At 35.9% G+C, this 25792-nt stretch overlaps 1 protein-coding gene across 5 annotated transcripts in view; it reads left to right on the forward strand.

The window, feature by feature from the left end:
• PDS5A (PDS5 cohesin associated factor A) overlaps positions 1–25792 on the forward strand; it is a 128763-nt gene that overhangs the window by 71301 nt on the left and 31670 nt on the right. For all 5 annotated transcript variants that reach the window (XM_027103127.1, XM_027103124.1, XM_027103128.1 and 2 more), the window contains exons 13-21: positions 787–900; positions 2889–2970; positions 4183–4231; positions 4463–4602; positions 12005–12120; positions 18212–18317; positions 21116–21276; positions 24613–24736; positions 25549–25707. In XM_027103127.1, coding sequence (XP_026958928.1) covers positions 787–900; positions 2889–2970; positions 4183–4231; positions 4463–4602; positions 12005–12120; positions 18212–18317; positions 21116–21276; positions 24613–24736; positions 25549–25707 — 1051 coding nt within the window. The remainder of the gene's footprint in view (positions 1–786; positions 901–2888; positions 2971–4182; positions 4232–4462; positions 4603–12004; positions 12121–18211; positions 18318–21115; positions 21277–24612; positions 24737–25548; positions 25708–25792) is intronic.

Below are 25792 nucleotides of genomic sequence, written 5' to 3' on the forward strand. Positions count from 1 at the left end.
CGTCCCCGTGCATGGTTAGGAAATTCTTCTCTTGAGATGAGAACTTATATTGTTTTCATTTTCTGAATATTACTTACAATTCTCTGTTGGATTATAGTAATGATTTCGGTTTTTGCAAAATACTTTGCAGTGTTTTATTGAGTTAGACTGACTACTTTGACATGATCGATTATGTATTTCATTGACTAATGAAGAGCCCTTAAATTTTCTTATTCCAGTGATGTTGAATAATAATTATAAGCTTAGCAAGAAGGATATTTTAATATTGGTGAGGAATTTAGAATGTGGAAAGGAGACAGATGTGCATAAGAAAAGCTGAATTTTCAGGAAGATGAAGGAAGAGCCCCCTGATTTTACTAAATGTGACAACATGGGAAAGGAGCCAAAATAATCAAAGGAAATTTTTTTTTTTTGAGAATTAATTATTCTTGAGATCATAACTTTATGTGTAATGTTAATTTGCTATAGCTCCAGACTGATGAAGAAAACAGGTAGAACAGCCTAGCACCCTGTGCTTAGGAATAATATATAACCCTTTTAGGACAAATGTTTCATACTGATAAAACATAAAGTCACAAATAGCAACAGTAGCTCTAAATTTTAAAATAGCCATACTTGCAAGGAAAAGCATTGATCACATACTGATCTTTTCCATTGTATTTTCACAGATAAGTTTCATCATTGGTGTGATATCTTTGCATGAGGTGGATAAAATATGAAATGGCTGTGGCGTCTAACAAATAGAATAATTTTGTTATTTGGGTTTTTTGTTTGTTTGCCTCGTAGACTGTTGGTAGAGAAAATCTTTGCTCAGTATCTTGTCCCCCACAACCTGGAAACAGAAGAGAGAATGAAATGCTTGTATTATTTATATGCTAGTTTGGATCCAAATGCTGTCAAGTGAGTTACTTTTTAAATGATTGGAGTATTTCTTGAAGATTTTATAAAATTACTTCATCTTATTTAATTAATTGTTGTTGATAGGGTTGTTGCTTCTTCTGGTTGAATCAAGAACCTCAGATAAGTATTTATAGAGGAAATTTTTATTATATAAGTCCAGTTAAGTTAAAAGCAAAAATATTCCTATATGCATAGGCATATTTGGCAACTGAGCCAGTAATATGGTTTCAGGGATTCAAAGAAGTCCCCGTGTCAAAATTATCTTTTGGTCACCTGTTGGCTGAGATCTGAATCATACTACTGGAGCTTTACCATACTAAGCCTAAGAGCTAAGAACTGGTTCTTTGTCAGGAGAGCGTGTCCAGATCACTTCTATGTAGAATAACCATGTGATTGATTGTCCAAACTGAGATATTTTTGAGATTGAAAGGAGGCACTAGTAATAATTTTGTTCAGACAACTGGCATAAACTTTAACTATCCCAGGCTACCTAGGATGTGTGGACATTCCACTTTAATAAAGCTTTTAAAAAACGAAATAACTCCTGTCATTGAGAATTCTGATTTTTCTGAATAAGAACCTCAGCTGTTCCATTTACATATATATATATATATTGCCTTTAATTTCTTATAATTTCAAATTTACAGAAAAGTTGTGAGAATAAAACAAAGCTTCGTGATATACTCTTTAGCCAGATTCATAATTTTTGACCATTTGCTTTTTATCATTTGCCATTTGCACATACTTTATATATGTATTTTCTTCTGATCCATTGATAGTAATTTGCAGACATTGGATCCCTTTACCTCTAATACTTCAGTGTGTATTCCCTAAGAACAAGGATACTCTTTTATATAACTAGAGTGCCTTTATGAAAATCAGGAGATTTAACATTTTAAAATATTGTCTAATCCAGTGTGTATTCAGATTTCTTCAATTGTCAAATAATGTCCTTTTTGGATGTTTTTTTCCCTTTCTAGGATTACACATTGCATGTTTAATTATCATGTCTCTAGTCTTTTTTAATTTGGAACCATTCCTCAGTCTGTCTTTGTCTTTTATGACTTTGACATTTTCCAGAAGAGTATTGCCTAGGCCAGTTATTTTGTAGAATGTTCTCTCAGTTTGGATTTACCCAGTGTTTCCTCATCATTGGATCAAGATTATGCATTTTCAGCAGAAAGTCCACAGAGTAATGTATCCTTGGTGCATCCTATTAGGAGACATTAGCCATCATTTTAAAAAAGGATTTGAAAGTGGTTTATAATGTTCACTGTAGGTAGTAAACCCCGGCCTAAGGTCTTGATCTCTGTTTATATTTCAAAATATTTGACAAAGAGTACTCAGAGATAGACTAACTTCCCAGAGGTCTTTTGGGCACCGGAAATTACAGAGTGGGTTTGTGAGAGAAGAAAATCTGCTTTCGTGGAGAGAAAAGAGTCTAGAATAAAGAAACTCAGTTTAATTTAGCATTTTGAATCCACATCATTTCTAAGAAATTCATTTTTTGAAATAGTCTACACTGCTTCATGCATACCCCCTTAGCCTGGCATAAAAAGGCCTTCATGATCTGATCCTTTTCTATTGTATGTTCCAGCTTCCTTATGCTCCCCCAATCACATTCTGTGCTCCAAGCCTATAAATTTTTTTTCACTTTCCTGTATGTGCCATGGGCTTTGATGACATTTTATCTCTCTTTGTAGCAGAACATTCTGGCTTCCTCTGCTTAGACTGTCTCAGTTCCTTCAGTTTACCTGGCATGATCCTGTTCATCCTTAGAAACTTCTCAAATATTTTCTCTCATAAGAAGCCTTATATTAAGTAATTTAAACTAAACTCTGTTAATCCTAATAAGTAAATTTTCTGGTGCTTAAAATTTTAGGTAGATGTAGAAGAATCACCATTCTTCATTAAGAGAAGTAGTAAGGTTGAGTAGTTACCAGTATTGGTTTATTATGTATTTTTTTCATATTTTTAACTATTTACAGGGCTCTCAATGAAATGTGGAAGTGTCAGAACATGCTTAGAAGTCATGTACGAGAACTATTGGATTTGCACAAGCAGCCTACGGTAGGTTCATGGTGTTTTATTTAAATTCAGTTTTAGTCATTGTTCATTTTTCTATAGTCATATATAATGAAGCAAGCAAAAAGTATTTCATGTGTTTTGTTTTCCACATGTCAGTTAAACAATTTCTGTGGTTATCCAAGCTAAATTTGCATTTCACATGAATATAACAAAATTTTATTTTCCAGCATGAGCAAAGAAATGGTGTTTTCCAACTTATCAAGTATTTAGACACTAAGAAGTTATAGTTTATCAATTATCAAATCATTAGAATTAAACCTTAATATAAAATTAGAAGTCATAAATGTTTTTTGCTCTGTGATTTGGTCCTTTATTATAGAGTCAGTATCAAATCAGGTATCAATCCTTTGAATATGCCAAAGTCAAATTAACAAAGAAATACTGCCCAACATTTTCTGGAAGGTGGATAAAAGAAATTTGAATAATCTCTTAATATATTTCTAAACATATTTGCTAGAATAGGTGTTCTTAACCAGGGAACCATACACAGAGACCCCTCAGTGGCCCAAGCAAGGGTTGTTGAACTTTTTTTTGTAAATGACCAGATAGTAAAAATTTAGGCTTTGCCAGCCATACAGTCTCCATGACTGCTTAACTCTGCCTTTGTGGTGCAGAAACAGTCAGAGATACAAATGAATGGGTATGACCGTGATCCAACAAAACTTTAACAAAAGCGGGTGGTTCATGGGACCATGCAGATTCAATAATAAAATAATACTCTTGTTGTAATGGAGGAAAGGGCAGTAGGAGGGGAGGTGATATATTAAGTAATGGGCCACAAAATAGCTGATAGAACTCTATTCAGAAAGAAAATTTTTCTGCTCTCCACATTTTTATTTAATTTTCTTTGGTGTATGGTTTCATAGTAATTTTGATATGATAATTGTTTTCATTATCTTCTCTGTTCAGTCTCCTGGCAAGATAACTTTCCTATGAAAGTTATATACTCTTAAAAATTTTTAAATAACTTCCTGCTGGCATCTCCTTTCATTCTATTTGTGCTAACTTAATAGTTGTGGGTACTTCATAGTTCTTTGTCATCAACATAGGGTGTAGATATGGTAAGCCATTTTCTAGTGGGTATATTGTGATGGATTTTTTTTTAACTTAAAAAAATGTACAATACTGAGTATATTTTTCTTACCAAAATTTGGTAGCACATGTGACAGCTTTTGTTTTTGTTTTAAATTTCAGTCTGAGGCTAACTGTTCTGCCATGTTTGGAAAACTGATGACCATAGCAAGTGAGTATGTTTATTCACTCCGTAGGTATATAGTAGACATCAAATAATTTACCCAGGGGGACTATCAGTTTAATACTAAGTAAGAAAAAGTAATCCTTTTCTTAATAATTTTATTTCTAAGAGCCAGATTGACTGATTATCTTTTGATGCCTCAGCAGTATTTTTTAAGACAGCTTGCTTTTAGTTTAGTGGTTTTTCTTTTGTAGTATTGATTCTCTTTGAATTTTATAGAGAATTTGCCTGACCCTGGGAAAGCACAAGATTTTGTGAAGAAATTTAACCAAGTCCTTGGTGATGATGAAAAACTGCGGTCTCAGTTGGAGTTGTTAATCAGTCCAACCTGTTCGTGCAAACAGGCAGATGTTTGTGTGGTTAGTAAATTATACTTTTATATTTGTTCTCCTAGCTTTGCTTATAGAAACTTACATTTCATTAAAGCCTTCTTTACATAGATTATTTTATTTGTGTGAGTTTAACAATACTGTGAGCTCTGAATTACCTAGGAGTATATCTGTGGTCAATTTAGTTCTCTTTACTTACCACTCGTCAGCCAAATTCCAGGAAAAACACTAGAGAACTAAGCCAGGGAGATTGATCCTAGGAATTGAGCAAGATAAAATGCTTTGTATTTAGTAGACATTCATTAGGTAAATTAAATGCTTTTGTGTGTTGTGTGTGTATTTTCTTCTCCCATGTATTAGTAGGTAAATCAACAATAGTTACATTGGCATATACGCATTTATAGATAAGGTAATTCCTATTTAGGCTTTTGTCTTCATTCTATTCTTAGACTCTTTATTTTATAGAGAAAACCAATTGTTGACAATATCAGGAAGGAAAAATTCATCCATTCATTTATTTAGCATTTTATGAGACCGTTTCTGTTTAATTTCATCTTTACCATTTACTACCAGTGAGACCTTTAGTAAGTTCAGTATTTTTGAGACTCATTTTTCTCATCTCTACATGTTAACAACCTCACAGGATTATTAAGAGGAGATAGATACAGATATCCTATGTAGATATAGATGCATGGCCCTAGACTGCCCTTTAGGATTTAAATAAATTGCATTTCTATAGTATTACACATATATGACAAACACTGTGCTTGCGACCAGGCTTACAGAGATGAATAAGAGAAAGAAAATCATTTCAGTTATTTATGTCTAACTTTGTTCTAGAAAGGTAATTATTTAAATATGTGATAAGGGATAAGGACTATAATAGATGTATATACAAAGTCATCTGGGAACGTGGAGTATGTATTTTTTTCAGTCTAGTAGGGATATAGGGTCTCTAAGTGGATCTTAAAAGAGGAGTCGGGTTTCCCTGGTGGCACAGTGGTTGAGAGTCCGCCTGCCGATGCAGGGGACACGGTTTGTGCCCCGGTCCGGGAAGATCCCACGTGCCGCGGAGCGGCTGGGCCCGTGAGCCATGGCCGCTGAGCCTGTGCGTCCGGAGCCTGTGCTTCGCAACGGAAGAGGCCACAACAGTGAGATGCCCGCGTACCGCAAAAAAAAAAAAAAAAGGCGTAATCAGGAACAGGTGGGAGGAAGCCAGTTTAGGAAAGGAAGCAGTGGACTCTTCCACTGGGCCTAGGGATGTGCTTGTGCCAGGTGCCCAGAATACTTCACTCTTTGCACTTCTGAACAGGATGGTTTGCTGAGAACATTTAAAGGTTTCATTTACTTCTTCGGCATTTAGAATTCTAGTTCCAGAATACTGTATTCTGCCGGGCATCTACTAATATAATTGATCATAGAATGAAATAGCTTGAAAAAAATGCAGAGAGAATTGGTTTAACCACTTCATTTTACAGGTAGGGATTGAATTTTAAAGAGATGAAGTTTCTCATCCAGTGTTTCACAGCTGGTTATAGTGGCTGTGCTGCAAGTAGAGTCCAGATCTCACAGACCCTCCATAGTGCTCTTTCTATACATTTCATCATTGTTTGCAAGAACCAGTACAGACTGAGTACTGCTCAAGAAATGTGGACCTTGAGAATGAACAATCAAGTGGTATTTTTTGGTCTGAGAAAAATAAGACTTGAGCTTGAGTTTGAGAAATGGTACTAACATGAATTCCTACTATTTGTCAGAACAGAAATATCTAAGAGTTACCAAATCCAAAATGTATATGTAAAACAGATGTTGTAAGGAAAACATCTCAGGATGAATTGATTGTAGGAAGCAGGAAGGTGGAGATGAGGACTGGACTTGCACTGGAAAGAGCATGGTAATGACACCTTTTTGGAGGGGAGGTTATTCTGAGGATATTTAAGAAATGGGCCACCAAATGGCTAAAAGAACTCTGTTCCAGAGGGGAAAATTTCTACTCTTCGTATTTTTTAGTTCATTTTCTTTGGTAAATGGTTTCACAGTAATTTCTCTCTTAGCTTACATTAGCATTGTGTATTCTGAGCACATTATTTAACTTTACCTCTATGTTCTCATGTGTAAAGTAGGATTTGTAATACCCTTTAAATGCTCAGGAAAACAACCACCGTTAGAATAGTTTTGCTGTTTCCCAGAACATCTGTATCATTTTGTCCTTCTCCCCAAAGGCTATTGTTATTAGTTATACATATCCTTTAATATCCACATTCCTTTTTTCCTCAGTAACAGTTAGTAGGAGTGGAGATCTGATATTTTTTCCCCTTTTGTTTCAATTCCATTCCTAAAAAATTTTAGCGAAAGTACTTCGAGCGAGGAATATGAATAGACACATACCGTAGATTAATGCGAGTATACATGATGGTATAGTGAGAGGGTGAGCAATGGTATTGAAATACGTGCTGTATAGATTTGCTTTCTCTTTGGACTTCAGGTTTTGAGTTTCCACACCTTGGTTCTAGTGGAGGACCACTTATTTGCCATAGCTTCAGCTCTGCTTGCTATTTTATCCTCTAGCATGTTCCTATGACCATGGTTCCCAAATTTTAAGATTTTCCAGGAATATTGTTGATTCAGCATTTGAGACAGTCCTAGGTTTGAATTTCAGCATTTACTACCAATTTGACCTTTAATAAGTTACTCAGCATTTCTGAGCCTCATATTCTTCACCTATAAATATTATCAACCTCATTGGATTGTTGAATGAATAAGATAAAATTAAAATTTATGTACGGCCTACTAGAGGGCCCCTTGCACTGCCCTATAGGATGTAAATAGATAGTAATTCTTATGATGTTACATATACATGACAAACACTAAGAATTATTAAAATAGGTCTAGCGTGGGGTCCTGAATCTCCATCTTTTAGCAAAGTCTCAAAGTGATTCTGATGAGTAGTTCACGGACTATACTTTAAAGAAAAACCTTCCTTGCGGGATTATTTGGATATGCATCGTGTCTTCAGAAGTCCAAAGTATATTTTGTCCTTTGATCAAGCCTACACCATTATAATTCATTACATAATTTAGTAAATTGTATTATACATGCTCTCTCACCGAAGTTGCTGTTTAGGTGACAGAGGCAGGCAAATATTTCAATAGAGAATACAGTGTGTTAAATATTCTGATAGAATCATGCGCTTCATCCCAGGCAGGGGTGGAAATGGGAATAGCTTGTTCTAGAATAAGTCATTCCTGAGTTGAATCTTAAAGGATGAGTAGGAATTAGACCAGTATATGAAGAATGACTGCTTTATTTCTAGTTGGGATGACTGGATATCAGAGGAGATACTTTAGGGATAGGAGAAGATAATGATGTATATGTAGCCTCCAGCAGTTATATTTAGAAATCTGAGATTCAGGCCTTGTTGGTATGTATTAGCATAGTTATATCTCCTGGAGGAGGTCGAGAAGAAAAAAACAAAAGGAGAGAGATGCTAACTTACGCTATTTAACAGTCATAGAATGCTTCCTGTTTTCTTTTAATATAATTTTTGTTTGTTTTTTTGGCCGCGTTGGGTCTTCGTTGTTGCACACGGGCTCTCTCTAGTTGCGGCGAGCAGGGGCTACTCTTCGTTGCAGTGCGCGGGCTTCTCATTGTGGTGGCTTCTCTTGTTGTGGAGCACGGGCTCTAGGTGTGTAGGCTGCAGTAGTTGGAGCACGCGGGCTCAGTAGTCGTGGCACACGGGCCCTAGAGTGTGCGGGCTTTAGTAGTTGCGGCACGCGGGCTTGGTAATTGTGGCTCATGGGCTTAGTTGCTTCGTGGCATGTGGGATCTTCCTGGACCAGGGATCGAACCAGTGTCCCCTGTATTGGCAGGTGGATTCTTAACCGCTGTGCCACCAAATCATGCCTATGTAATGAAGCCTCCATAAAACCCCAAAAGGACACAGTTCAGAGAGCTTCTGGTTTAGTGAACATGTAGAGATTTGCAGAGAGTAGCAAGCGAATAGAGAGCATGGAAGCTCGTCCTTTCCTTGTCCTATGCATTTCTTCCATCTGGCTGTTCCTGAGTTATATACTTTTATAATAAACCAGTGATCTAGCAGTAGTAAGAAAATGTTTCTCTGAGTTCTGTGAGCCAGTCTAGCAAATTAATTGAGCCCAAGGAAGGGATGGGGGTTGTGGGAACCTCTGATTTATAGTCATTTGGTTAGAGGTACAGGTAAACCTGGGCTTGCTACTGGCATCTGAAGTGGGAGAGTTGGGCGGGTGAGGGGTAGAGATTGAATTTTAGTATGCTCTGCTTGTGTGCAGAGAATTGCTTGTTGGTGGCGGGGGGACACCCCCCCGCCCCTGTTCACCATGTTGGGCCCAGGAATCCAAAAGAATAGGTCACTAACATGAAAGTTAAACCTTTGGAAATTATTTCTTGTGAGAGATGTGTTTTATCTAGTTTACTGATTCCAGCTACAGAAAAATATTGATAATCCAAATCCTTTCAGGAATCTTTTTTTTTTTTTAATGCAGAAGCCTTTGTTTTTTAATTTATTTGGCTGCACTGCTGGCACATGGGATCTTTGTTGCTGCATGCGGTATCTTCATTGCAGCATGTGGGATCTTCTTTTTTTTTTAGTTGTGACATGCGGGATCTCTTAGTTGCGGCATATGGGATCTGGCCAGGGATCGAACCCGGGCTCCCTGCATTGGGAGCATGGAGTCTTAACCACTGGACCACCAGGGAAGTCCGTCAGGAATCATTTTTATTAGCTAGGAAAGCAGTAAATTATACAAGAGGAAATACCGTGTATGTGAAAGAATACTTTCTTTTTTAACTTTTTAAATTTTTTTAATTTAAAAAAAATTATTTATTTTTGGCTGTGTTGGGTGTTCATTGCTGCATGCAGGCTTTCTCTAGTTGTGGCACACGGGGGCTACTCTTCGTTGCAGTGTGTGGGCTTCTCATTGCAGTGGCTTCTCTTTGTTGCGGAGCATGGGCTCTAGGCACGTGGGCTTCAGTAGTTGTGGCACGTGGGCTCAGTAGTTGTGGCACACAGGCTTAGTTGCTCTGCAGCATGTGGGATCTTCCCGGACCAGGGATTGAACCAGTGTCCCCAGCATTGACAGGTAGATTCTTAACCACTGCACCACCAGGGAAGTCCACTTTTTTTTTTTTTTAAACAAATAGGTATTTCTTATTGTCAGAATGAGAAAGCAGACATGTATGAAAAAGAAAGGAGATATATAGATGCAGCATTTTTTAAAGCTTTAAAAATTTTTTTGTAATAACAAATTAGTAAATTATAAACTGCTTGAGAATAGGGGCTATTTCCTTATTTCTTTGATATACCTTAAGAGTGCTTAAGTATTCTAAACAACTTATGTAATTGTAACTAGTAACTGTGTAACTAGTAAATATCAATCTGCAGTGATAGCATAGATTTGATCAGAAATTTCTGAAGCATTGTCAGGAATATAGAAAGAATTAATTTTCTTACTCTTTCTGCCATCATTTCCTAAAAGGGTTACATATGGTATATGTTTCTGTTTGTGTATTGGAAGTATGTGTGAGTACCCCTTTTTTTTTCTGGAGTGTGTAAAGAAAACAAGGAAACTGTTTATTTGTTGCTGCTTACTTGCCACATACTAATTTGGCTTGTTGCTTATCCCCAGTATCACTTATGATTATGACATATATTATTTTAAAATAATTGTTATAAGAGATTACCTAAATATTACATACATAAAATATGGTTTGAAGGATTACTTAAATGTAAGATTGTTACATGGGAATACAAAAATGTCAGGTTTTTAAAACTGTGCCTTAATATTATTATTTACATGCATTGGTGTATTTTATATAGTGCTATTACTGTGCTTAAATGTGATTTATTCTTTTTCCTGTTAGCATTTCCTTTATTTTTCTTATGCTTATATATGTATTACTGTAATTCTTTCCTAATGCCTAGTTTTTACATTTTTTAGTACTGACGATATAGTTTGCCTAGCAATTTTCCAGTGGCATATTTGTTGTTAGACAATCACTTGACTTTATCTTATGTTAAAGCAACTATATTTTATACGAAGTCGGGGAAAATCGCCTCTTTGGGAGACCTGCACAAAATAAGTCTGATTTCAAAAGATAGTAGAGGGGCTTCCCTGGTGGCACAGTGGTTGAGAGTCCGCCTGCCGATGCAGGGGACACAGGTTCGTGCCCCGGTCCGGGAAGATCCCACATGCTGCGGAGCAGCTAGGCCCGTGAGCCATGGCCGCTGAGCCTGCGCGTCCGGAGCCTGTGCTCCGCAACGGGAGAGGCCACAACAGTGAGAGGCCCGCGTACAGCAAAAAAAAAAAAAAAAAAGTAGAGTATTTAAGTTGATTTTAAATGTGTATCTGTGGTTTAGAGCAAAGTATATAAGGCCTAAGCACTCCCTAAAATATTTTTATTTTCTCAAATGCTGAAATTTTGCTTGATTAATTACAGCTTGCAAAATAAATCAAGCATCTCCTAGTGACTAATAAATTTTCTTCAGAATCTCAGTCCTTTGGATTTACACTCTAATAACAAATATGGGTGGTATCTAATTTAATGTGACCTTTATAGTTAATTTGTGTCAAGATGTTACTGAAACTACAATAGAAATATTTTTCCTTTCTCCTTTATCCCCTTGGACAAATATCCTTAAAAATTTTTTTTACAAAAAATTAATAGAGTGACTATCATTTGTTATTGCTTTATAGTTCAGAAAGCACTTATAATATGCTTTATCTTGTCAGCTAACATTTTTCACCTATTCATCAGAGATAGTCAATTAAAAGCCTTGTTATTAAAGTAAATTTCTTACCCCAGTGCCCAGCACATTGTAAATTTAACCTTGTCTTTGGAGAACTCAGTCTTTACAAACATTAAGTCCTTATATTCTTTAGAAAGTTCCAGCAGTAATATCTTTTCTTTGTAGGAGCTCTTTGATGTAATGCCACCGTCTTTGAACTCAACTGTGTTCTTCCAGAGCTGAAAAACTTTATACACTTACAAGTCTTCCCCTCTTTAAAAAAAAAAAAGCAAATTGTTGACTGAAATAAAAGTATTTTTTCAAACTATGAAATAAACCAATGAAACCCATGAAAGTATAAATTGTTTTAATTTTTTCAAAAGTAGAGCATTAAAAAGATTGTTTACAAGGTATTAATTTTATGGGAGAAATATGAGACAAAGGGCATAAATCATACCTTGTCACCCCCTTTCTTTTCTCTACAGTCCAGGTTTTCTAGTGATTGCCTAATGAGTATATCATTTTAGTCAGGCTGTAAAGCAGGAAAAGGGCTTTTTTACGCCTGATGGTTTTGAATCTTTAAATGCTTTTGTTGCCTGTGATCATTTTTATTTTGAAAAACATGAAAGAGGATGATACTTACCGTAAAAACTCTTTTCCTTTTTATAGAGAGAAATAGCCCGGAAACTTGCAAATCCTAAGCAGCCAACAAATCCTTTTCTAGAAATGGTCAAATTTCTGTTGGAAAGAATTGCACCTGTGCACATTGATTCAGAAGCCATCAGGTAAGCTAGGAAATATATTCACTCATAAATAGAATATAATCTGAAACTACAGTATTGTAAGTTTAAATTCTGGGTCCCCAAGGAGACCTAAAAAGGTTTCCTGTACACCTTTTTAAAGGCAGAAGCATATATCATTGAAGTTGAAAGAAGGACCAAAGTTCATTTTTTGATCTTTGGTTTGCTTCACTGTTGATTTTTTTAAGAGTTCTTGTGTTTATTTTTAGCTTGTATGTGCTCATTAAAGAAAACCTGGAACATGAGAAGGAAGAAAATTTTAAATCTATAGGCTATCATCAGCCTTTGAGTTTTCTTAACAGTTTTCATGGCCACATAGTGTTCTTTAGTGTGTATTATATTACTGTTCACTTGAGATATGTGAAAAACAGAATAATAGTTTGAAGGTAGCACAAGATTGCCACTGGACTAATCTGCTTTCTAAACACGTGTATTACTTACCAGTTTTTTGGCCCTACTTTATCTGAGTTTTTAATTTATTTTTAACTTTAATATGAGTATAACATCTTGTTATATGAATGTGAAAATTAGTGATAATATGCAAAAAGTAAGCAGACTAGCATAATAGACATTGACAGCTATTGTTTTTAATTAACTGTTCCCATAATTTCATGCATTTCACTTGTTTCTAATGATTTTCTGTTGTAAACTTCTGAGAATGCTTTTCCCTTGCACTAACCATTTTTCCAGTAGATTATCTACATATCTTTTTATGTTGGGTAACTAAATAGCATTTATTGATTCTCTTTTCTTTGGATTAGGAGACCTGGTTCTAGCTGTTAGTTATTTTATCTTATGTGAATCACTGCTTTGGTTGTATTGAAATTCCAATTGTATTAGTTTGCTAGGGCTGCCATAACAAAAGACCACAGACTGTGTGACTTAAACAACAGAAATTTATTTTCTTATATTCTGGAGGCTAGCAGTCCAAGATTCAAGGTATCAGCGAGTTTGATTTCTTCTGAAGCCTCACTCCATGGGATGCAGAGATAACTCTTTGCTTTCCTCACATGTCTGTCTCCTAACCTCCTCTTCACATAAGGACACCAATCATTTGGGATTATGCCCCACCCATTTGACCTCAGTTTACCTTAATTATCTCTTTAAAGGCTCTATTTCCAAGTACAGTCACATCCTGAGGTGTACTGGAGGTTAGGACTTAAACACAATGAATTTAGGGGTACACAATTAAGCTCGTAATGGTGATGTTTGTAGGGGTTTTTTTGTGGAGTTTTCTTGTTTTTTTAAGCTAAGATCTCCTTATCTTTTAATTTCCTTATTTGCAAGTAAGAAAGCTAAGGTTCTGAGAGAGACCAGGTAGTTTTTTTACAGCTGGGTAATAGCAAAAACCATAACTTAAACTGAGATTTATTATTTTCAGTGTCAGTGTCCTTTGCTCTATACCGTTTGGTTTTAATGGGGTAAATCAAGGAAATGGTAGGCACTCTTTCCTTTGCATATTGATTTTGAAAGAGACATATAATTGGCATCAGGAAGCCTTTGGTATTTGTCTCCATGAGGCCTCACAGAGTTTCATTACTTTACTAAATTATAATAAGCTAGTGTTTGATCTCCAGTCTTAAAAGACCAAAAACTCAGTTTTTTCAGTAGTGTCATGATTGTTTGGGCTCAGAAAAACCAACTAACTTATGGTTAGGATGTCTAAGAGACTAATTTTATGCAAAATTCCAATTTATTAATTTTACTGAGAAATATATGTCATATAAGATTCCTTCCATGTAACCAAATTTTCATGGAATATAAATTGCAAACAAAGGGTTTATTTATTCATTAAACATACCTTTAGAGGAGTGATTTTTAAAGTACATTGGGCAATTGGGGAAGGAGAGTTACCTAACCTGAATTGTGTGAAATGTATTTGTTATTAGAAAAGGCTCCTGAAATAGATGGCACATAATATGGGTAGTGAATGATCAGTAGGAATTATAGAGATCAGCCAGGTGAAGATTGCAGAAGAGCAGACCAGGCCACTAGCCCTGTGTCATTGAGCAGGTTATTTAAATTACTCATCTTTAAGATAAGAACAATAATAATTACTAAGTGAAGTTTTTGAGAGGCTTAAATAACATATACGTATGTAGAACACTTAGCATAATGCCTCACACATAGTTAAGTGCTAAATGAATGTTAATAGCTATTCTAGGAAGAAAAATAGCAGACACAAAAGAACAAAGGCAAAAGGAATCAAGAATTATTTAGAAAATTGCATATACTTCAGCCATAATGAAGGATTTGGGAGGGAAGCATTGAGAATAGTAGAAAATCATTCTAAGTATAACTTTTTAAAATATATTTATTTATTTTAGTGTATTTCCCCCAGACTTATGTACATACAAATACACATATGCATGCTACAGTTAGTTATTGGTCTGTAGATAGTGGTTGAAAATGAAGTAGTGATTGTAATAATGATTGAAACCTGGGGGGAGGGTAAAATTTAGAAAGAGAAAGGTTGAGGACTGAATCCTGAGGAATATTAACAATTAAAAGGCTGGCAGAAGAAAAGGAATTTATTAAATTAAAAGATGTTTTTTAAGAAGGCATGGTCAAAAGAGATCAGGGGTCAGATACTGCCCAGAGTAAAATAGTAAATTCAAATATCCACTGAATTTAGAAAATAGAAAACCACTACAATGCCCGGAATAGTTTCTTTGGGTTAGCAAGGACAAATCCAGATTACTATGGATTGAGAAGGGCATAGGATAGTCCTTCCACACCACATCATGGTACACAAAGAAAATTACAGTATTTGAGCAGAGAAAACTGCTCAAGTCTAGAGGTGACTGGCCTAGCTGAGTAGGAGCCCACTAGATACCACTTGGCCATCTTGAGGTCTGAGAAAATCAAAGGGATATATACCATATCACCCTTCTAAACTGCTATAGGAGATAAATTGGGATTTGGGGACAGCTAGTATAGACAGTTTAGCTATAAAAAGTAAAGGAGAAAAATGAGTTGATGGAAAGAGAGTAAGGTTGAAGAAGGGTCTTTTCTTGTTTTTAATGAAGGGATTTTGAATATTTGAATACCTTTAAAAGGTGCTAAAAGGAAAGAAGAGAGGTTGAAGATGGGGTAAGGGGAATAGAACTAGGATAGAGCACCATCCCTAAAGAAATGGAACAGGAAGAAGAAAATCTTCCCCTATGGCATTAAAGGAGGTTAGAAAATAGGATATGGAAAATTACAGTTTTCACTCAAAGCCTCCATTGTTCTCCTTTATGTCAACAGTGAGGTAGTCTGCTCAGTGGAAGGATTTAAAAATTAGACCTGAGTTAGAATGGTAAAGATTTTTAACAGTTGTTATATAGGATAGGAGAGAAACGGACACATGGATAATTTCCCAAGCAGTTTTGAACATGCATTTGGATTGGTGATGATCTTTTGCTTCATCATACTCTGTGAAGTATATGGAGTGTATATTATTTATCTAATTTAGAAATGAGGAAGAATACTTTCACAAGAGGAAGGACTATAGTTCTGGCTTCAAGATTTGGGTCTGTCTCACCCAAATAGCTTTTTGACTCATAAGGGTGATCCCACCCACATTGTAATGAAAACAGAGATTATGCCTGTCTTGTTTTGCACTGTATTTCCAGGATAGACCCTAAGACTTCACACACAGTAGGTAGTCAATAAATACTTATTAAATAAATGCATGCACGGACTCTATTATGAGTAGTCAGATACATTTGTAAATTTTATCAAACACATTTGTAATCGTGTTAATAAATTCATGCGTTTTATGGGATTTCCTTCTAATAGAAAGCTTAATTCAGAATATTTTTCTCAAATTGGAAATAATTTTTTTTAAATGTATAATGTCAGAGGTAACCATTCTAAAACAAAATAACAGGGTGAGCAAGATTTTAGATGGGACATAAAGAGTACAAACAATGAGAGAAAAGTTAATTATTTTTTTCCTCTCTGCAAGGCATCATTAAGAAAAAGAAAAGTCAAGCCGCAGACGTGGAGATAAGACAAACAAACCAATTTTAAAATGGCCCAAAAAATTGAACAGATACTTTATCAAATAAAACATACAAATAGTAAATAAGCACAAGAAAAGACAATCAACATTATTACTCATTGGGGAAATGCAAATTCAAATTAGAGTGAGAAGTACCACTACACACCCACTAGAATGGCTAAAATTAAAGATACTGTCTATACAAAGTATTGGTGAGTATGTAGACTTACCTAACCATGTGTTGGTGATATTTAAAGTAGTTTGTTGTACATTAATGTACATACCATTACCTTACGACTCAGGAATCCCAATGGGGCAGACATTTGCCTATAAGAAAAGAAAACATCATAAAAAAAAAAAAAGAAAACATACTTCCCATAAAGACCTATACTTAACTGCTTTTAGCAGCTTTACTTATGTCTTTAATAGAAATACCCAGAAGTCCATCAGTTGGTAATTGGATAAACATAACTGTGGAATATACATACAACGAAATACTTCTCAGCAACAAAGAGGAACGAACCACTGATTTCTATGCAACAACATGGAGGAGTCTCAAAAGTATTATGTCACATAAAAGTTTTCAGACACAAAATATGTAAAACTTTAGAAAAGGTAAAATTATATTGACAGAAAGCAGATCAGTTATTGCCAGGGTAGGAAAAGGGAATTGACCACAGAAGAGGCATAAGGCAGGTTTTTGTGGAGATGGCAATGTTTTATGTATGTATCTCCACAATGATTCACCACTTTATACCCACTAGATGGCTGTGATCAAAAAGATGAGTTGGTGAGGATATAGAAAAATTGGAACCCTCATGTATTGCTAGTGGGAATGTAAAGTGGTGGAGCTGCTTGTGAAAACAGTTTGACAGTTCCTCCAATACTTAAGCATAGAGTTACCATATGACCTTGCAATTCCACTCCTAAATATATGCCCATACAAAATCTGTATATAAATGTTTATAGCAATGTTATTCATAATAGCCAAAAAATAGAATGTCCCAAATGGACCATCAACTGATGAATGGATAAATAAAATGTCTTATGTGCAGACATTGGAACATTATCCAGAATTAAAATGAATGAAGTACTGATACATACTACAACAAGGATGAACCTGAAGAGCAGTATGCTAAATGAAAGGAGTCACTCACAGAGACCATATAGTACACGGGTCCATTTATGTGAAATATTTAGAATAGGCAAATGTGTATAGCAACAGAAAGTAGATTAGTAGATGCCTGGGGCTGAAGGAGGTGGAGGTGAATAAGGAGTGACTCCTAATGGGGAAGAGGTTTGTGTTGGGGTAGGGTGAAAGCTAAATTTGTTGAATATTTGCCTGTACTAGGCCATTTGCTGTAATAATTTAATATCCTCAAAGTTTAATATCCTTCTTCAGTTTACTGATGAAGAATTGAAGTTTCAAAAACAAAGGTCATGTTTTGTTTTTACTTAAAATAGTATCATGTTGACCAGGCAGTATTCCATTTTGTGGTGGTTAGGTATATTTGAAAACTAATTCAATAATGTTGGACAATTAAATAGTTTTTAATTGATCAATGTTTATGGATATATTTAGCACGATGCTTCTCATGAATTGTTATAAATTTCTTTGTTATAAATCTCTAGGAATGGAATTACCGATTCAGTGTTAATTATAAGTGATTAATGCCTTTGTCCATGTGAGTGTTTGCTATGTTTTTTTGCTTTGAGTGCATTGTCATTTGTCCATTTAGCAACTGCCATCTTTACTGTTTTTCTTAAAATTGCAAATGATCTCTATATATGGGTATGAATATTACATTGCTTATACTTATAAAAATATATTTCCAGTACATGTGTCGTTTAATTTTAGTTTTGTTGTTTTTCAGTAGAATTACTCTTATTATACATGGGTGGGGCAGATAAACTAAAAATAAGCTCTGTTGTTATGTAGAGAGCAAAATTTAAAGTCACAAAATAACTTTTTCTTCCAGAAGATATTTGAAGTTGTTGTTTAGATTCTGTGTATGTCTGCTACAATGTAATTAGGATATAGTTACTAATATAGTAGTGTTACTAATTTAGATTTTCTTACTTTAATAGTGCACTGGTAAAACTAATGAATAAATCAATAGAGGGGACAGCAGATGATGAAGAGGAGGGTGTAAGTCCAGATACAGCTATTCGTTCAGGACTTGAACTTCTTAAGGTATTTTTGAAACAGTTTGTCTTTTCTGCAGTCATAATTTGAATCCCCTTAAGGATATGCAGGAGTCAGGCTTTATTTCATTGGAAACTATTCAAAAGATTAAAATTTGTAATAGAAATCATATTTTATAAAAATAACACGTTTTCTACATTATAATAATATAATTATTTTACATTATAAAATAATAGTTTTATGGGTTTTGCTGTTCCGTACATCACTTGCGTACCTGCTATGCTTGTAACAGTATGTGCTAAATAATCTAGTCTTATCTTTCAAATAACCTGCATCTGGACTGTTCACAGGAAATTACTGTAAGACATCATCTATCTGATTGGGATTTTTTTAAACAATTGGTAAACATAATAGATGCCAAAGAATTAAGAGAATTGAACAATTAGTAAGAGACATGATTTAATCTAGGGGGAACACAGCATCATCAAAGAGAATAATTCTTGGCATGTTTTAGGGATTGTTGTGAGTGTAGTCTGACTAGATAAAAGCATTGCTTTGGGGAGTAATGGAAGACAAGGTTGGTTCTAGATTGTGGAGTGCCATTAGGGCAGAAAGGTACCATCAAGGGCATTTAACACTCCTTTTTAAAATGATACAGCACTTGATAGAGCTTTCGTTAGATGGAGTAAAGAGAAGAAATTAAAGGCTAAGAGACATGGGCTTCCCTGGTGGCACAATGGTTAAGAACACACTTGCCAATGCAGAGGACATGGGTTTGAACCCTGGTCCGGGAAGATACCACATGCCGTGGAGCAACTAAGCCCATGTGCCATAACTACTGAGCCTGCACTCTAGAGCCCGCGAGCCACAACTATTGAGCCTGTGCTCCACAACTGCTGAGCCTGAGGTCTAGAGCCCAAGAGCCACAACTACTGAAGCCTGCGCACCTAGAGCCCGAGCTCCGCAACAAGAGAAGCCACTGCAGTGAGAAGCCTGTGCACCGCAACGAAGAATAGCCCCCACTCGCCACTAGAGAAAGCCCATGTGCAGCAACAAAGACCCAATGCAGCCAAAAATAAATAAATAAATAAATTTATTAAAAATAATAATAAAATAAATAAAGGCTAAGAGACATTTATATCATTACAACATATGAACTAAAGGAGAAGAAACAAACCAGTGCAATGGACATTAGACAGAAAAGAGAGTGATGGGTTTGTATTGCAATGGTCTTAAATATCTTTTTTTCTTTTTCTTTTTGGCTGTGCTGAGCAGCTTGTGAGATTTAGTTCCCCAACCAGGGATTGAACTTGGGCCCTCAGCAGTGAGAGCATGGAGTCCTAACCACTGGACCACCAGGGAATTCCCTTAAATATCGTTTCATGGAAAGAACTGATGTGATTCTTCATGAGAAGGACTTTATATTTTTAGTAATGGAGTAATATGTTTAAATACTTTTTTTTTTTAATTTTTTTGTTTGTTTGGGGTTTTTTTTGCGGTACGCGGGCCTCTCACTGTTGTGGCCTCTCCCGTTGCGGAGCACAGGCTCCAGACGCGCAGGCTCAGCGGCCATGGCTCACGGGCCCAGCCGCTCCGCGGCATGGGGGATCTTCCCGGACTGGGGCACGAACCCGTGTCCCCTGCATCCGCAGGTGGACCCTCAGCCACCGCACCACCAGGGAAGCCCTGTTTAAATACTTTTAAGAGTAAAGTCATCTTTAAGGCAAATGTTTTTAATAGGTTGTTTGATTCAAATTTTCAAATTTAAATCTCCATTTTTCTATGAATAATTAAAACCTTATAACTAAATATTATCACCGTAAACCCTACCAAATGAGACACTTTCTCCACTTTATAACACATTAAAAAAATGCTGGGCTTCCCTGGTGGTGCAGTGGTTGGGAGTCCGCCTGCCAATGCAGGGGACACGGGTTCGAGCCCTGGTCCAGGAAGATCCCACATGCTGCGGAGTGGCTGAGCCCATGCGCCACAACTGCTGGGCCTGCGCTCTAGAGCCCGGGAGCCACAGCTGCTGAAGCCTGTGCGCCTGGAGCCTGTGCTCTGCAGCAAGAGAGGCCACCGCAGTGAGAAGTCCGTGCACCTCAGTGAGAAGTCCGTGCACCGCAGTGAAGAGTGGCCCCCGCTCGCTGCAGCTGGGGAAAGCCTGCATATAGCAATGAGGACCCAATGCAGCCAAAAAAAAGAAAAAAAAATGCTTATTTAATAAGTTAATGAGGGTTTACATACTCCATTCCCCCCACCTCCTTATTTTTCTACTTTTAGCCCTTACTGCCTATATTATGCTAACTAAATTGTTTCTACTTCGTGGAAGGTAAACTTTGTAAATACGTATCTAACTTGCTGTAAATTCCTTAAGGATAGCCTGGAACTTACGTCTCAATAAAGGGAATAATTATTTATATGTTTGTAATCGTGATTGAGTTCCCAATAATGGCTTCTTTGTTTTTAGTTATGATGAGTGAACTTTTTGTGATGGATTTCATTTAAAATATTTCCTTATAGAGTATCTTTTTGCCAGTGAAATAAAGCTCAGTGTTAGCATTTTGTTCACATCACAGTATCACTCCACGAAAAGGAGCCACATTTTCCACATTCCCAGTATCAGAATAGACTAAGAAGTGAAGAAGAAAATATAGCAAGGGCTGTATATCAGGAATCATTAGCCACAACTCAACTTCAAGGGAGACTGCAAGATATAATCTTAGTTGTATTGCTAGCATATGCAGCCCATAATTTAAAATTTTATTTGTAGTAGAAAATAGTTCTCTTCTTTTAATGGATTAAAACCATTGTCTGTACTTATAAAGTTATATCTATTCCTCTAGGTTCTGTCTTTCACACATCCTACCTCGTTCCACTCTGCAGAGACATATGAGTCCCTGTTACAGTGCCTCAGAATGGAAGATGACAAGGTAGCAGAAGCTGCTATACAAATTTTTAGAAATACAGGCCACAAAATAGAAACAGACCTACCCCAGATACGATCGTGAGTATGTTTTTTCTCATGGTAAACACAAAAGTTTTCCAAGTTTGGGAGTCATAGGATCATTGTTTCCCTTTTCCTTAGGAAGATAGGAGAGAGGAAAGACAACTTTTATTTAGAAGCTACTTTACTGTATCCTTTGTTTTCATCTTTTCTCGGCCTCACACACCTCCTCTACCATTAGAATATGGGCAGAGGAACAACCTGAAACTTTGTTTAAACAACATGATTTCAAAATATTAATATTAACAATCAAAAGTTAGTATAGAATTTAGGATTAATATATCTTCCTAATTTATCTTTTTCTCTCCAACTCCAAATTCAATAGCTACTACCTTCATATCCCACCCAAGAATTGGATAATCAAGTAGTGTGCTTAATAAAATGTTTATTAGTTGCTTAGTTGTTGGCCATGGTGCTTTTGTCTCTTCTTCTAGACTACCTCCCCTCTCCTTATAAGAATGAAGTATGTTTTGGTATTTTTACTTTGGCATCTTAAAGAGCTTGCGTTAGGATCAAAATTGTGCTGATGTCTTTTGGAGGAAGAACACATTGCTGATAGCTGTTATAATCGGATGTTATTATATATATGTAAATAGACTGGGGTAAATCCAAATGAAACCCGTTTTTCCTTACGAGGTAATAATAGGACAAGAGGACTCATGACTCCTAAAAGTTTTTATTGAATTTGTAAGCTAATAGTTTAATTTGAGAAATAACTCAACATTTATTGTACATTCTCTTCATTGTCGGCACTGTACTGGCTAATATAAAAGATTACCACTGTCAGTCCCTGCTCTTAAGGAGTTTATAGTCTAGAAATGATAATTTTATCTTCGTACATTATAGAAAAAGATCATTGACACAGGATAAAGTTAATTTGTGAGTTTTTCAAGGTGGGAAAACCTATACTTTTTTAAGGTAAAGGATTTATTCTTAAAGGAATTCTATCCCAGAGGAAGCAGTGGAAGAGTTAACTTTGGACACAAGGACTAAAACCTCTTGTTCTTAAGACTAATGGGGAAGGAAGGAGAGAATCACTGAAAAAGCAGAGAAGCACAGCACTGCGGACCTCAGTAACAGCACTGGTGGCATCACTGGATTGTAGCACACTAGAAAAACAAGGAGAAAGGTTAAACTTGACCTATGTATCATCCATTCATTAGGCTAAGAAGAATTAATAATATATTTAACAACAATTTGATCAACACTGTATCTTCTTTTGTTACTAACTGGTGTTATTTACAAGAACTGTTCCCCTGATAAATGAATTTCAAAGAAAGACTTAAACAGTGCTAGTCAAGGAAGCTATTTTGGCATGAAAATCCTTCTCATTATTCTAAATTGCAGCGAGAGAAATGTGTCATATTCATAAATATCAAATTCGACTTAGACTGACCAGCATATGTTCCCGTTTTTTCTTTGAGGTGCATTGCTCTTAATGTCTAGCCTCCCATTATTATAAGAGGACCCTTTGTCACCATTGCATTTGATATCATTGACCTTTATGAAGTAGTCTTATTGCATTAAATATATGACAAGTATCTTTCCTTAAATATTTGTTTGGCTTTACAGATTTTCTTCTGATTTAAAAAACTACTTATAAGATCATTGTAAAAAGGTGAAACTTTAGAAAATATAAAAGAAAAGAAAGAGTCAGTGTTAACATTTTGATATATTTTTTATGAATCTTATCTATTTGATGTGTATGCCAATTTTAATGCATTGACTGTAATATGTATTTCCATATTCTATAGAAAGATTGTTGTAAATCTTCAGTGTCAGTGTGGTGGTTAAGTGCATGGATTTGGAACAGAAATGTTTATCTTTTTTAAAAAACAATTTCCATTTTATTTTATTTCATTTATTTTTTTTCATTTTAACATCTTTATTGGAGTATAATTGCTTTACAATGGTATGTTAGTTTCAGCTTCACAACAAAATGAATCAGTTATATATATACATATGTTCCCATATGTCTTCCCTCTTGCGTCTCCCTCCCTCCCACCCTCCCTATCCCACCCCTCCAGGCGGTCACAATCATTTATTTTATTTTTTAAATTTTGGCTGCGTTGGGTCTTAGTTGTGGCACGTGGGTTCTTTGTTGTGGCACATGAGCTTCGCTCTAGTTGTGGCACGCGGGCTCCAGAGCGCATGGGCTCTGTAGTTGGCAGCGCACAGGCTCCGTAGTTGGCCCGCTGCACGTGGGATCTTAGTTCCCTGACCAGAAATGTTTATCTTTAAATCTCAATTCCACCATTTCCTATCTCTGTCACCTTAAGAAGCTTACATAAATAATATGTTTGTGCTTTAGTTTTCTCATCTGTTTAATGATCATAATAATAGTCTTTGGGTGATTATGAGGATTGATTTAATTAATCCATGTTTGTTTTGTTTTGTTTTGTTTTAAAAACACCACTTAGAAGGGTGCTTAGCACAAGTACTCAATAATTGTTAGAAGTTTTTGTTACTTTTCTACCTATGTATTGTCTATATCCTTGCATACTCTCTTTCACTGGTATGTTCATTTCTGTTTTTTAATGTAACTTGGCCTTTTGCTACTTTATTTCCCCCCATGGTTGCTTTAAAAATAACTGAACAGGGGACTTCCCTGGTGGTCCAGTGGTTAAGAATCTGCCTTCCAATGCAGGGGACACGGGTTTGATCCCTGGTCAGGGAACTAAGATCCCACGTGCCCTGGGGCAACTAAGCCCATGAGCCGCAACTGCTGAGCCCCTGCACCACAACTAGAGAGCCCACACACTCTGGAGCCCATGCACCACAACTAGAGAGCGCTCGCACTGCAACTGCGCCCATGCACTCTGGAGCCCATGTGCCACAACTAGAGAGAAGCCACAACAAAAGATCCTGCATGCTGCAGCTAAGACCCAACACAGCCATAAATAAATAAATATTTAAAAAAACAAAAACAGAAAAACACTTGATTCTTAAAAAAATATAACTGAAGGGAATTGTGAAAGGGAAGTGGAAAATTTATGAATATCTTCTCAGAAGATAAATGTAAAAATATAGCATGGGGCAATTTTAGATTATAAATTAAGGGTGGCTTGTTTATTTCTCCATATTCATGAGGTGGCTTTAAAATGAAAATTGTCTTCTGTAGTAGCCCTTTTTTTTTGAGGCATTGTATTTCTGGGATTATACTTGGGGACAGGGAAGGAGTTTTAGATCTTTTTATAGATCAGGTAATTTAGAAGAGAGGCTTTCTACCAGCATACATCCAGATAGTTACTGCAGATGAAGTAGGAGACAACCAGAAGAACTACTTGTGGTTTATGGGCTTTTTTTTTTTTTTTAACTGATTATTATTTTTTGCAGGACCTTAATTCCCATCTTACATCAGAAAGCAAAGAGAGGTACTCCCCACCAAGCAAAACAGGCCGTTCACTGTATACATGCCATATTCACAAATAAAGAAGTACAGCTTGCACAGATTTTTGAGGTATATATAATTACATAGGATGTGTTGTTGATTTTTATTTTCATGCTCTGTGGTTTGATGAAGATAGAAAGTTGGTTTTTTAGCTATTTAGTCCCACTCTAGAATATAAATTCCATGGGAGCAGGGACTCTTTGTTTTATTCAGCACTTTAGATATTCCCAGCCTTTAGATCAGACTATATAACCAAATACTACATATTGAAAGATGTTTGGTGTGTTTTGTGTTACAACATTTTACTTAATTTTAGCTTCATTGGCTCAGTGGTCCATTTAGTTTAAGAAACTATCAGTAGATGACTTTGAACCACCCAGTTTAAAATTCTGGACAATCCTACTTGAAAATTCGTTCTGTTTGCCTTTCCTGATGTATGATCCTTTGCCTGATTCCACTACTGGAAAAGTATTCCTATTATAAATTGGATACAATATGAACAGAACCCATGAACTCTTATTTTTTATGATCCATGGTCATTTAAAATGTTCCCACAGGTTAAGAAATTCAACAACATAACAAAACTATTGTACATGACTTGAAAATAATGCTGATTTGACCATGCAGGAATTTTCTTGCTTTTACTTCTACCTTATATGTGGGATTTACTTTTTTCTTTTATCTTTGTTTACCTTTGAATCTTATTAAATTTCGGTAGGTGAAATAAGAATCAAGTGTCTAATATGATTGAAGTTACTTTTGATCATCTCATTAGAACAGATTTTTGGGGGCATGATAAATTCAGGAACATTTACTGTTTCTGTACAATGTCTAGATATTTATAAAACAAACTAGTAATTTTGACTGTTTTATTTTTATAGCCACTCAGTAGGAGTCTCAATGCTGATGTACCAGAACAACTTATAACTCCATTAGTTTCATTGGGCCACATATCTATGTTAGCACCAGATCAATTTGCTTCCCCAATGAAATCTGTAGTAGCAAATTTTATTGTGAAAGATCTGCTAATGAATGACAGGGTAAGTTTCTCATTTAATTAAATTTAGAATCATAAGATTAAGACTGTTTACATCTTTATTTGTCACAGAAACAACACTTCTGCTT

This window comes from Aethalodelphis obliquidens, unplaced genomic scaffold (genome assembly GCF_003676395.1).
Source record: "Aethalodelphis obliquidens isolate GAN/ISIS:26980383/991018 unplaced genomic scaffold, ASM367639v1 scaffold6, whole genome shotgun sequence".
NCBI classification, from domain to species: domain Eukaryota; kingdom Metazoa; phylum Chordata; class Mammalia; order Artiodactyla; family Delphinidae; genus Aethalodelphis; species Aethalodelphis obliquidens.